Source organism: Helobdella robusta (assembly GCF_000326865.2).
Source record: "Helobdella robusta unplaced genomic scaffold HELROscaffold_43, whole genome shotgun sequence".
NCBI lineage: Eukaryota > Metazoa > Annelida > Clitellata > Rhynchobdellida > Glossiphoniidae > Helobdella > Helobdella robusta.
Window position 1 is genome coordinate 75 of NW_008705028.1, and position 11,933 is coordinate 12,007.

The 11,933-nt window shown below is 31.3% G+C and overlaps 3 protein-coding genes across 3 annotated transcripts; 2 read left to right on the plus strand and 1 right to left on the minus strand.

Annotated features, from left to right (window-relative positions):
- Positions 1–692: 692 nt before the first annotated feature.
- On the plus strand, positions 693–1,654 carry HELRODRAFT_177446 (hypothetical protein; the record flags this gene model as incomplete). Its single annotated transcript, XM_009025659.1, has 3 exons — positions 693–807; positions 1,277–1,470; positions 1,637–1,654. The coding sequence occupies 3 exons, from the start codon at positions 693–695 to the stop codon at positions 1,652–1,654; spliced, it is 327 nt and encodes a 108-aa protein (XP_009023907.1).
- Positions 1,655–3,391: 1,737 nt separating this feature from the next.
- Positions 3,392–5,629, plus strand: HELRODRAFT_177447 (hypothetical protein; the record flags this gene model as incomplete). The annotated part of the gene is made up of 3 exons (XM_009025660.1): positions 3,392–3,584; positions 4,825–5,016; positions 5,496–5,629. The coding sequence occupies 3 exons, from the start codon at positions 3,392–3,394 to the stop codon at positions 5,627–5,629; spliced, it is 519 nt and encodes a 172-aa protein (XP_009023908.1).
- A 1,703-nt stretch (positions 5,630–7,332) lies between these two features.
- Positions 7,333–11,926, minus strand: HELRODRAFT_177448 (hypothetical protein; the record flags this gene model as incomplete). Its single annotated transcript, XM_009025661.1, has 7 exons — positions 7,333–7,439; positions 8,496–8,744; positions 8,797–8,988; positions 9,945–10,106; positions 10,160–10,265; positions 10,490–10,618; positions 11,870–11,926. 7 exons carry the CDS (start codon positions 11,924–11,926, stop codon positions 7,333–7,335), a joined length of 1,002 nt encoding a protein of 333 aa, XP_009023909.1.
- Between the last annotated feature and the right edge of the window lie 7 nt (positions 11,927–11,933).

Genomic DNA, 11,933 nt, shown 5'->3' on the forward strand with positions numbered 1-11,933 from the left:
ACAAACAATAATACGTATTAATCATAAAAACCACTTATACATTGGTTTTTCAAGCATACATAACACATCTTTCATAAGACAATCCATTTTCATTTCAAAACGTCCTCCCGTCCTGTCCTTTGCCTTCATCAGCTGCAGGTAACATGGAGGACATTCTGGATTGTGCCACATGTTGTAGACCACGATCAAATCCGCCCTGGTACGTTCAGCGTAGGAAGATTTAGTACCTTCAGACTGCTGACTATAGTCCAATCCTTTGCATTCCGCTATCATCTTGGTAGCTTTTTTTTGTACCCTTTCAATGTCTTCAATCAACTTCAAATTCCAGAACACCAAACGTAAGCAGCGTATTCAAATTTTGGTCTCATCAAAGATTTATATAACAGTAAAAAACGAGTTAACAGATGAATTTCTTAAATGACGCCAAATCGATCTTTTTATCTGATCAATAACTTATTGGATTGTTTAAAATAAATAATATATAATATTTTACTTACAAAGTGAATTTCAATTTGTGGAGTATCAAGTTGTTTTTTTTTAAATTAATATATAATTTAAGTATTATATAATTTTTTTGTTAGCATATTTACATTATTTCAATTGGACATAACCGCAAATGTCAAATCAATTAATTTGTGTTAGTGGTAACCAACAAAGATCAGAGAACAAGCAAAAGAAAGGAACGACTTCAAATGAAACTTCAACTAAAAAAATGCGTAACCTCTCAGTTTAGTTCTAAAGAAGCTCAATTGCCTCTTCCCGACAATGAAGTGAAACGTTGTGACGAACGCATTAAGGATGGCGATGGTACATTTTTTTATTTCTTCTGTTGTTATTGTAGTTGAGTTTTATTAGACTTTATGAGAGACAAACATTGGGCAAACGAGATATAAGAGACTTGGAAATTTTACTCATTTTTTTATTAGATTTTTATACTAATTTTTTTATCTCAAATGTTAAAACTTTTTCAAAATTCATTATTTATTTATTAAACAGAAAGTTTTCATAAAAACTATCAAAACACAAATTTTGCAGGGCGTTACAACTAAAGCCCATCTCAGTTAATTTCATATTGGAGAGTGTGATTATTATAAGTTTAATAATTTGGTAAACATGGTTTTACTGCATGTGCACATTCTGAATTAATAAACTTTTTAAGTTAAAACTAACTTGTGATTAACTCGAATTTTCTTTTTTATGTTTGATGATATCTGTTTAAAAAAAGAAAATTATTTTCATTCTAGTTTAGTAATATTTAAATTCAAACATGTTTTAGATTTGAGCTTTGAAAATGTAGACAGTGAGACGAATAACAGTGACGACAACAGCTACACGGATAATGCATTTACAGCCAAGATTAATTCAAATAGTTTCTATCATACAGGAAACAATCGTACACAAGATGGAAACAAAGTGCTTGATAATTTTACAAAAGTTAAAAAATCATTATCTGAAGTTGAAGAGCCTAAGGTTTGTTGTACTAAATTGCAATTGATACAAAGTCATTATCATCATCATATTTAATAAAAGCATACCATCTCCAAGATACAACAAAATAAAATATATTTTTTCAAATTAGTATATTTTTAGTGTTAATTATTATTAATTTGTTTAGCGCTCTACTCTTTGCTTTCAGAGGCACATGTTTAATTAATTATTAGCAATGTTTTTGAAAGCTTGCGCAAATAAATATGGTTTAGACGTTTCTGAAACTGACTTGTTAAATCCTGATGTTAAATGGTCATTAACAGTTAAAAGTGGAGCTGGAGCGATTAAATCGTCACTGATTGATAAAAGAATGATCACGATTAAGAATAATATCTAAATGATCGCCAAACTCGTCTGTCAAGCCACGTCTGAGCAGAATGCAGCACAGATGTTTGAAGATTGGAACACCAGACTCGTCGATCATGGATTCAAAGTCAACATCAGCAAAACCAAAGCAATGAACACTGGTGAACCCATCCAATCCACAGCTACTGGACGATGGCCCTGTTCAGTTTGTAAAGCTGGTGTAAGTAACAATTCAATCAAGTGTCAGCAGTGTAACCAGTGGTGTCACAAACGTTGTTCAAAAATGCTGTGATTTTCATCAATAATTGCATTTCTGACAGTCTTAATTCAATATATACATATGTATGTGTCTATATATTACATTATATATTATGTATTGTATATGTATAGTATTATATTGCATTTGATGTATTATATTATGTTGGTAAAGTTGATAATAAGATGACTAGTTTTGTCAAAATAAAGAAAGGTTTTAGGCAAGGCTGTGTATTCTTTCCAGACCTGTACAATCTCAATAGTGAAATCATCATGAGAAAAATAGAAGATCTACCTGGAATAGCCATTGGAGGCGTGAATATTAACAATATAAGATAAGCTGATGATATAGCTCTTATATCAGATTCAATGGAAAACTGCAAACAATTGGTTCCAAACTGGTTTTAGAAAGTGAAAGAAAAGGCTTGCAAATTAACATCAACAAAATCAGTTATCAGTAAAAGCAAAACCACTCCGATCTGCTCTATAACCATTAATGGTAAACAGGTGAAACAAGTCAACAGCTTCAATTATCTAGGAAGTCCGATTACCTCAGGTTGTAAATGTGCTGTGGATATCTATGTGAAGGAATAGCTATGGCAAAAGATGCAAATTCTATAATGAAAAACATCCTCAACAACAGTAAAATCAGAATATCAACAAAATTAAAACAGTTAGGATGTTACATTTTTCATGTGCTAACTGGACAATTTCTAAAGAAATGAAAAAAAAGATTAACCCTGCTGAGATGTGGTTTTTAAGAAAAATTATAAAAATTAGTTAGACCTCTCATACTTCGAATGAGGATGTATTAAAACAGTCCGGTTATGGAAAAAGGAAATTACTACAGATAATACAACAGGGGCAGTTAAAGTTAAAGTTTTTTGGTCATATCATGCGGAAGGAAAGAATGGAAAATCTGACAAATATTTTTTATTTATCGATGTGTCTAGTTTTCTCAATGAATTTTTGTTTTAAATTTATCTACTTTTAAATCTAACTTGTTTTTTATATTTTAAGACATTTTCAAGTATTTCTACAGCTCCTGAGATTCGAATGTATTCATTAGTCTTAAGGTATTCAGTTCATAGTTTCATTACTCAATCAATCAATCAATCAATCAATCAATCAATCAATCAATCAATCAATCAATCAATCAATCAATCAATCAATCAATCAATCAATCAATCAATCAATCAATCAATCAATCAATCAATCATTCAATCAATCAATCAATCAATCAATCAATCAATCAATCAATCAATCAATCAATCAATCAATCAATCAATCAATCAATTAGCTTATAAAGCGGTATTTCCGCGATGTTCAACAGCGCTCCTCAATGAATTTTGAAAACAGATGGGTCTTGAGATCCGCTTTGAACTTCGCAATTGATGGAGAAGTAGTCAGAGAAGTACGTAGAGAGTTCCAGAGAAAAGGACCAGAAAAAGCAGAAGCAGACTTGGAAAAAGAGTGTTTAACACGAGTTAAGAAAAAGCGAGAAGAAGAAGACGATCGTAAACCGGGGCGTTTAGGTTCAATTAATATATCTGATAAATACTTAGGAAATAATTTAGATTGAGACGTTGATACTCAGCACGTTGACTTTAAATTTAGATCTTTTTAGATATATTATACTTTCAAATTTTGTTCTTTTACAACTTTAAAAAGTCAATTCTGAATTATACATTTTTCCTGCCATCATATATCCATAGTTTTTCTGACAATTCGTTTCTTCACTTCCTTTGGATAAAAAAACATCATTCTCTTTGTGTATTGGATGTTTTATGCAACAGTCTTGTTTTCAATAACTTTCTTCATTTTGTTCCTTCCTTCCGATAAAACAAGCTTCTCGTAGACAAGACATTTCCGACAAACCTATGGCTGTTAAACTCGTTTCTGACAGACTTTTCTGCAACCTCATCTCACAAGCAAATTTTGTGATGAACTTGGTGATTGATGAATAATTGATGTTCAATAATTGATAACTAATTCTATTTTATGTTATAAAAATCTAAAATCTTTGAAAATTAAATAGCTTAAGATACATAAATAATACACAAAATAACACGTAGAAATATAAATAATAGAAATCAAGAATCAAACCAACATTATATATGTAATAAACAAAAATAAACAAATAAACCTGGCATGCTGTTGGGAGCCAAAGAATGATGGTTGTGATGGTGATGAAAATTGATATGAGAAAGAGGTATTTCCGTATAAGGAGAATGCATTGGAAGATGAAATGATGCAGATGAGTTCTGTAGTGAAAAAATGTTACAACGGACTAAACAGATGTTATAAGTATTATTTTCCATAGATATGAACTTGTGTAAAAGCAAAATAAATTAATTTTTTTGCTTAAAATTTTAAATAAAATTATTTTAGTTAATGAAAGTAATAGTAAAATAAAATAATTTTTTTGCCACCAAAAATGAAGAAAAATTTTATTGGTGTATTTTAAATTTGTTAAATTGGTGTATGTTATAACAATAATATATATTAGTCTCGTTTCTCCGAGCCTACACTTATTTTAAAATTCCATAAAATTTGAGAAAACAAAACAAACAATAAAATATAGTTTTACAAAGAAAGTACTTTTAAATCCAAGTTGAAAAAAAAACAAACAATTGAACATAAATGAATTTAAAGTGATGGGTGAATTTGATGATTTTTTTATCAGTCTATTAATATCAGGCTCAAATTTATTGAAAAACTGTCTTAAATCTCCACGTTTATTAATATCCAAGTTTTTTCTTTTTTCGTTAACAGTATTTTTACAGCACTTAATCCACGTATGCACAAATACGAGGATGGAAATGAAGGCAAGAATCGTTGAACAAATGACCACAATCCCGAGTACAACAAAGGGATTTGCTTTTGTAGCCAAATACATTTCTTTGCGTCTGGAAGATTTTGAGTTTTGTTCACAAATTGACAATAAAGTTGATGGGTATCCGCATAGTTAGCATGGAAAAAGATTTTAACTGGTTCATAGATTTGATTTTTGTAATCCAAGCAAAAAAATTATCAATACATAAACATAAAACTTCTAAAGTTCTCAAATTTAGTCAAAACCTGTCACCGCCCCCCAATAAGACTTCAGCGCCCACAAGGGAGCGCTATCGCCCACTTTGAGAAACACTAGACTACATGCTTTCTTTTTCATTTTTTTTCTCAGCAATTGTGTTTTATGATATTATTCATGTGCAGGTCGCTATCAATCGACATATAACAAACCATACGAGACAGCCCATATTTTCATTTAATTTTATAAAACTTATTGTTAAAATATAAAATTACATGAGGTTAAAAGTTAAAAAATGTTAAAGATCTTAAACATTCTTCCAGAGATCCGAGGAATCAAAAACACACAGCGTTTTAGTTAACCTATCTATCACCCACTAGAACATAATTCTACCAATTATTTTTTATCCGATAAGTGAGCAATCACATGAAGTTAAAAAGAAAAAGAACGGCGTTCCTAACTATGCTCAGCAAATTGACCTTGTCATTTATTGACGGTCTTTGCTGTGACCAATCAAATTGGAAATTTAGTTGTTTTGAAAAGAAATAGAATGACTGCAGCAATACTTGAAACTCTTGAAATGAAGACTTCTTTCGCCTATTGCTCTAATCGAATTTGGCTTTAAGCCAATTACAGGAAGTTTTGCAACATAGCAAAGTTTTGAAGCGTCTAAATTTCAAAATCGCGGATCAAACAGTTTGTGGTTTTAATTTTGGGGGTTGCGGTACTAAAAATTCAAATTGCATTGAAACCCAGATAAAGTAACACAAATTTTTTCAACTTATGCTTTGCACGTAAAACAATTACTAAATAAAAGTTATTTAAAAAACATGTAAAATCAGTTAATGTAATTTTCTGTTACTAAAATTATTATATATTTAGGTTTTAAAATATGCTGAAAGTTAAAAGATAATATCTTTTTTGCATTATTGTGCACTGCTTGATTGACACTTTACAAGTATAACATTTTTTCTACGTTTAAATGATGCAAATTTTCAAACTAATTCAGGTGTTTCAAAAGTTATATATTTGAATGTAATTGCAACATATTAAAATGCTTGAAGTTAAGGATTGGTTATAATATAACAAAAAGTTCTTAAATTTTGATGTTAAACTTAGCAAAAAAGATCAAAATAAAAAATTGAAGAAATTAATTTTTTTTCTCATATTCTTTAATATCTTTTTTGCATTATTATGCACTATTTGTTTGACACTTAACAAGTATAGCATTTTTTCTACACTTATTTTAAAATTCCATAAAATTTGAGAAAAAAAAACAAACAATAAAATATAGTTTTACAAAGAAAGTACTTTTAAATCCAAGTTGAAAAAAAAACAAACAATTGAACATAAATGAATTTAAAGTGATGGGTGAATTTGATGATTGGATATTTAACAAAAAACAGATAAAAACAATAATAAAATGAAAAGTTAAGTTGTGAGTTGAAAAACAACATAAAAATTATCCAACTATTATTATCAATCTTCGTTTAGCGTCCAGAGACCCAGTTCCCAAAGGTAGGACGTTGTTTTCTTTGCCATCAATTTTTTTTTTCAATTTTTATTTATTATATTATATTTATTATAAGAAAAATAATTTTCAATCAATCACTCAATCAATCACTCAATCACTCACTCACTCACTCACTCACTCACTCACTCACTCACTCACTCACTCACTCACTCACTCACTCACCCACTCACTCACTCACTCACTCACTCACCCACTCACTCACTCACTCAATTAATCAATCAATCAATCAATCAATTAATCAATCAATTAGCTTATTCTATATTTTATAGATAGCCAGTGCAAGAGAACAAGATATGGAGGTATATGAGAAAAGAATGGGGCATGATAAACTAGACGAACAGCAGAGTTAAAAACTTTACTTAAAGGATAGAGAGTAGAATCAAGAAGAGCGAGTTACAATAATCCATCCTAGATAAGACTAACGAAGTTACAAGAAGGAGAAGAGTAGGATCATCAAGAAAAGGCAAAAGTTTTTTTATTCTACGTAGATAAAAGTAAGAACTTCTAGGAACACTATTTATCTGAGAAGAAAGAGACATACCAGAATCAAAGATAAAGCCTAGACTACGAAACTTGTGACAAACATCGATAGTTTCAGAATCAGGTAAGATGAGTTTTAGAATCAGGTAAGATAATAGGAGGAATAGTAATATAGTGTTTAAATTTATTAAAGCAAATTAATTCAAATTTAGAAGGATTAAGTTTAAGACACATAGAGTCAGACCAAGCGATAATTAAAGAAAGACATAGAGATCATGAAGAAAACTATTGAGATTCGATGGAGGAAAAGAAGTAAAAATATAAGAATCATCAGCATATAGTTGACTAAAAAAAGAAAAGTTATTAATACAAAATAATTCAAAAGTATAGAGTATAAATAGAAGAGGACTAAGGATAGAACCCTGAGGTACCCCGAAAGTAAGAGCAGAGGAGTTAGAAGTAAAATTATTGATAACAACAGAAAAAAAACGATTACAGAGATAAGAATAAAACCAAGATAGACAAGAATCAGTGATATTTAAAGAAAGATCTAGTAGCCTCAAGAGAATAGTATGATCAACAGTGTCAAAAGCAGAAAAAAAGTCAAGAGCAAAAAAAGAGTAAAATTACTACTGTCACTAGAGAAAAGGATATCGTTATGTATTTTGAGTAAAAAAGTTTCAGTACTGTGAGCAGGTCTGAAACTAGATTGAGATACAGGTAGCAAGGAGTTAGAGTTTAAATAAAAAGACAATTGATTGTAAACTACGTTTACTATTATTTTAGAGATGAAAGTAATATTAGTAACAGGTATATAATTAGATAAAAAGGAAGGATCTAAGGATGAGTTTTTAAGAATAGAAATAACAATAGAATTCCTATAAGGAGTAGGAAATTTGGGGAAATTTGGAGGTCGAAAGAGATAAATTAACTAATTTGAGAATGATAGGATAAAATATTGAAGAAAATTCTATAAGTAAATTAGAAGGAAATAGATCTAGAGAACAGGTTGTAGATGACATAGAATCAATAATTTTAGTAAGTTCTAGAAGATTTATAGGAGTAAATACAGAAAAAGATTCAGTAGTAAGCTTAGTAAAGTTGTGAGGAGAAAAATTAGAATAAGATGTTCTTAAAGAATTAATTCTATTTACAAAAAAAGTCTTGAAACAGCTGAGCAGAAAAAGATAAGAAGTGAGAGGATTTTTTATGAAGAAGTTTAAATAGAACATACCACCTACTTTTAGATGTTGAAGCAGATATTATAGAATTTCTAAGAAAAGTAGAGTGTTTAGAGAGCAGTTGATATTTATAATTAATTAATTTTAGTTTTAAAAATTATAAAGCTAACATTATTAGTAGCTGAAGTATGTGGTGAAATTATTATGTGTGTGAGTACACCAGTGTCATCAACAATTTGTTGAACAACTTGATCCTGCTCATTAGGAGTTTGAATTGGTTCGGGCGGTGTGTTTGACACCATCCTCACTGTTGCTGGTCCACTAATAACTTGCATCTGGTCCCCAATTTGAACGTTAAACGAGGTATTCTGACTCACTAAAACGTTTACAACATACTGAGATTTTGTTGATTTATTAACTCTCTCTGTGAATACATTGTCTTCTTCTGCATTTTTATTCAACAATGCTGCTGAATTGTTATTGTAATTAAAATTGTTTTATAATAAAATGAATATAAATACCTGTTGGATAAGTATGTATATCAGATGTAACATGAGTAATAAATGGAAGTGATAGAACTGAAACACTGTTTGGATCAATTTCAGTCTTATTTTGAACCGTTTCGGATTTTTCTGCTCTTTGGAAATATTCTTTAGCAAATTTTTCGCATTCAATAGCTTTAGTATTATTACCACAAAAGTTCCTCTCTTCCTCTGTGTGAAATTGATATTGATTCGATGTATTTATATTTGACATAGCAAATATAAACTTGGTTTTCTACACTGCTGAAAATAATATCATCATAAAACAAATCATTAATAAAACTAAATAATAAAATAAATAATACAGCTTTTTAAATTAGAAAAGTTTATGATAAAATATTAGTTTTCAATTATGGACAAAAATGGTAAAAAAAAGCCTTATAAAGAGCAAACAAATTTCTGAAACTAGAAAGAGTAGAAGCAAATTTTTATATACAATTTTTTTTAAATATCATTTAGTAAATTTTAAAAGAACACCACAAATCTTATTGCTGCATTATATAATCTAATCTAAAACAAAAAAAAATTTATCTAATCTTTTTTTTCTAAGTTGTGGCCGACATAATCAAATTTGTAGTGTAAAAAAGATCCTAAGTCATACAAATATGGTCTCATAGATGACGAGGAAAATTTCGAAAAAAATTCAAAACTGTGTTCGGGACATAAGTAGCTTTGATGTAGAGATAATGATAATGTTGACTTGAAAAGCGCTCTGGCAAGCGACTGAGGCGCGGTCGAAACAAAAAACATCCTGTCAGACGTTTGAAAACGCTCTATAAAAAAAAAGTTTTTAATGACGACTTGAACGACTGTGTAGAGCTGCAGTTCCTAATCATTGGCGGAAGCGAATTCCAAACGTGAGGAGCAGCATGTCGGAATGCACGACCAGCAATATTGTTTGTTTGGTTTATGCTGATGAAAACGTAGAGCGATGGCAGAGCGAAGTTGACGATTGTTTGTATTACTATGTAGAAGATCACTGAGATACGACGGTGAGTGCGAGATTGAAAGTTTGAAGACGATGACAGCTATTTTAAATCAAACTCGAAAGTGAAATGGAAGCCAATGAAGGTTCATTAGATTCGACGAGGTCTACTCTAGCGGCTCTATCTATCGTAATTCCTGACTTTTAGCTCTAAATAAGTGTGGTCCAAGTACAGACCCCTGAGGGACAGCATGAAACAGATAGACTATCGGAGATGAGTGTGTGGATATTTTGACAAATTGACTGCGACCAGTTAAGTATAAAGATAGCCAGGAAAGGACGGAACCCTTGACACCAAATTCCACTTCCAAGCGACGAAGTAATATATCATGACTGATGGTGTCGAAGGCAGCTGACAGGTCCAGTCCAGCAAGAATTGTGGTTTCTTTATTGTTGCATGAATTAAATACATTATCAGGGATATGAAGTAAAGCCGTTTCAGTTGAATGATTGATCCGATAAGCTGATTGTAAAGGTGAATAATTAGGATGTGAAGTGATGTATGGTTGAATTCTTCATAAGGCCGCACGTTCAATGGTTATGGATATAGATGTAAGGTTTGATATGTTTCTTCAAAATTGGTAGGACTTGTGCTGCATTAAAACTATCGGGAAACTGTTGACTGAAGGAAAGATTCGTGAGATGAGAGATAGCAATAGAGAGAATGTCGATACATTGAATGAGAACCTGGTAAGGGAATGGATCCAGTGGAGAAGTCTTATTGCATGATGATTTAATGATGTTTTTGATTTCCGCTGGTGTAACATCTTCAAATGAGCAGAATCGATGACTATGATCTTCAATAGAATGTTCAAGCTTTTGTTAAATGTTAATAAAAATACTGTTTATTTTACTTATGAAAAAATCATTGAAAGAATTAACAATTAATGTTGTCTTAGACCCATTGAGAAGCGAATGCTTTTTGTTACGAAATAGTAGCTTGTTGAGATTACGCCATGTAGAGCGCGAATTTTTTGTAGAAGTGAGTTCATTTTGTAGAAGTTCAACTCTTTATTTAAAAATTAAATCTCGAGCAACAAAAAATCTCAGTTTGACGTCAAGATCTAGGTTAGGAACGACTAATCTTTACGCCGGCTTCCAGAGTGTTAGAGTGGCCCAATTCAAGACCACACATTGTTTCTTTCAAACATCTCCTGATGCGTCACTGCGCTCAAACGTGGTCAGAAATGGTCAACTCGAAACTTTTTTCAATTTGCGACCTGGAATGTCCGGACGCTGTTAAAAAACGGTCCAAGCGATGTACCGCGTTTGTTGCTGCTGATCTGAGGCGATATAAAATTGACAACCGCACGAAAGCACTGCCGAAAACACGATTTTCATGAGAAGTTTTTCTGCAGATCGCACTTTCTTTTGAAACAGTTTACCTCAGAACACCCTGCAAAATTACGGTGTTGAATTAGCAATTCAAACTAGTCTTCTTCAAAATTTTATTGAATCATCAGTGTGCACCTATCTTATGAACATCTTATGAACAAGGCTTTTCGCATTCATGCATACTCCAATGGTTAAAAGCCGCATTTTTGAGTGTATACGATCATACTCTTGGTGCAGATGAATTATCGACATTTTTAGATGAGTGAAGTTAGCCTAGTAAGTAAGCAGCCATGAATACGTGTATGTATGTATGACAAGAACACTATTTAACTTATAAAAAGTCTAACAATTATAATATGTTCAATATGCCTGAGGAGAATGTTAGAGTTTCATGGTAATTAGGCAACTGTTAGTAGTGGCATGCGGAAATTTTACCTTGGAAACAGAAAACAGATTCTGAGTAAAAAAATTCGACTGAATAAAACGACTTGAGTACCTGGAGTCATCTACACTAACTGGCCAACTTAATCTACATAGTTCGAGTTAATGGGTATGAGAAATCGCGAAAACGTTGCAAAACTCAATACTAAAATAATTAATTACTAAAAATAGAACCCCACGGCACAGGGAACTTACAGAACTAAACAGGGTAGTTCAACCGGAAATAAAAAATCAACAACCACAAATTATTGTAGAACAACCACTAGTGGTCAACGACCCAGTAAATCCAACCTTACCAAATCTGTCCCAAGTCAAAGCACTCAGACCGTAACAATACAGGCCTGACATGACATCT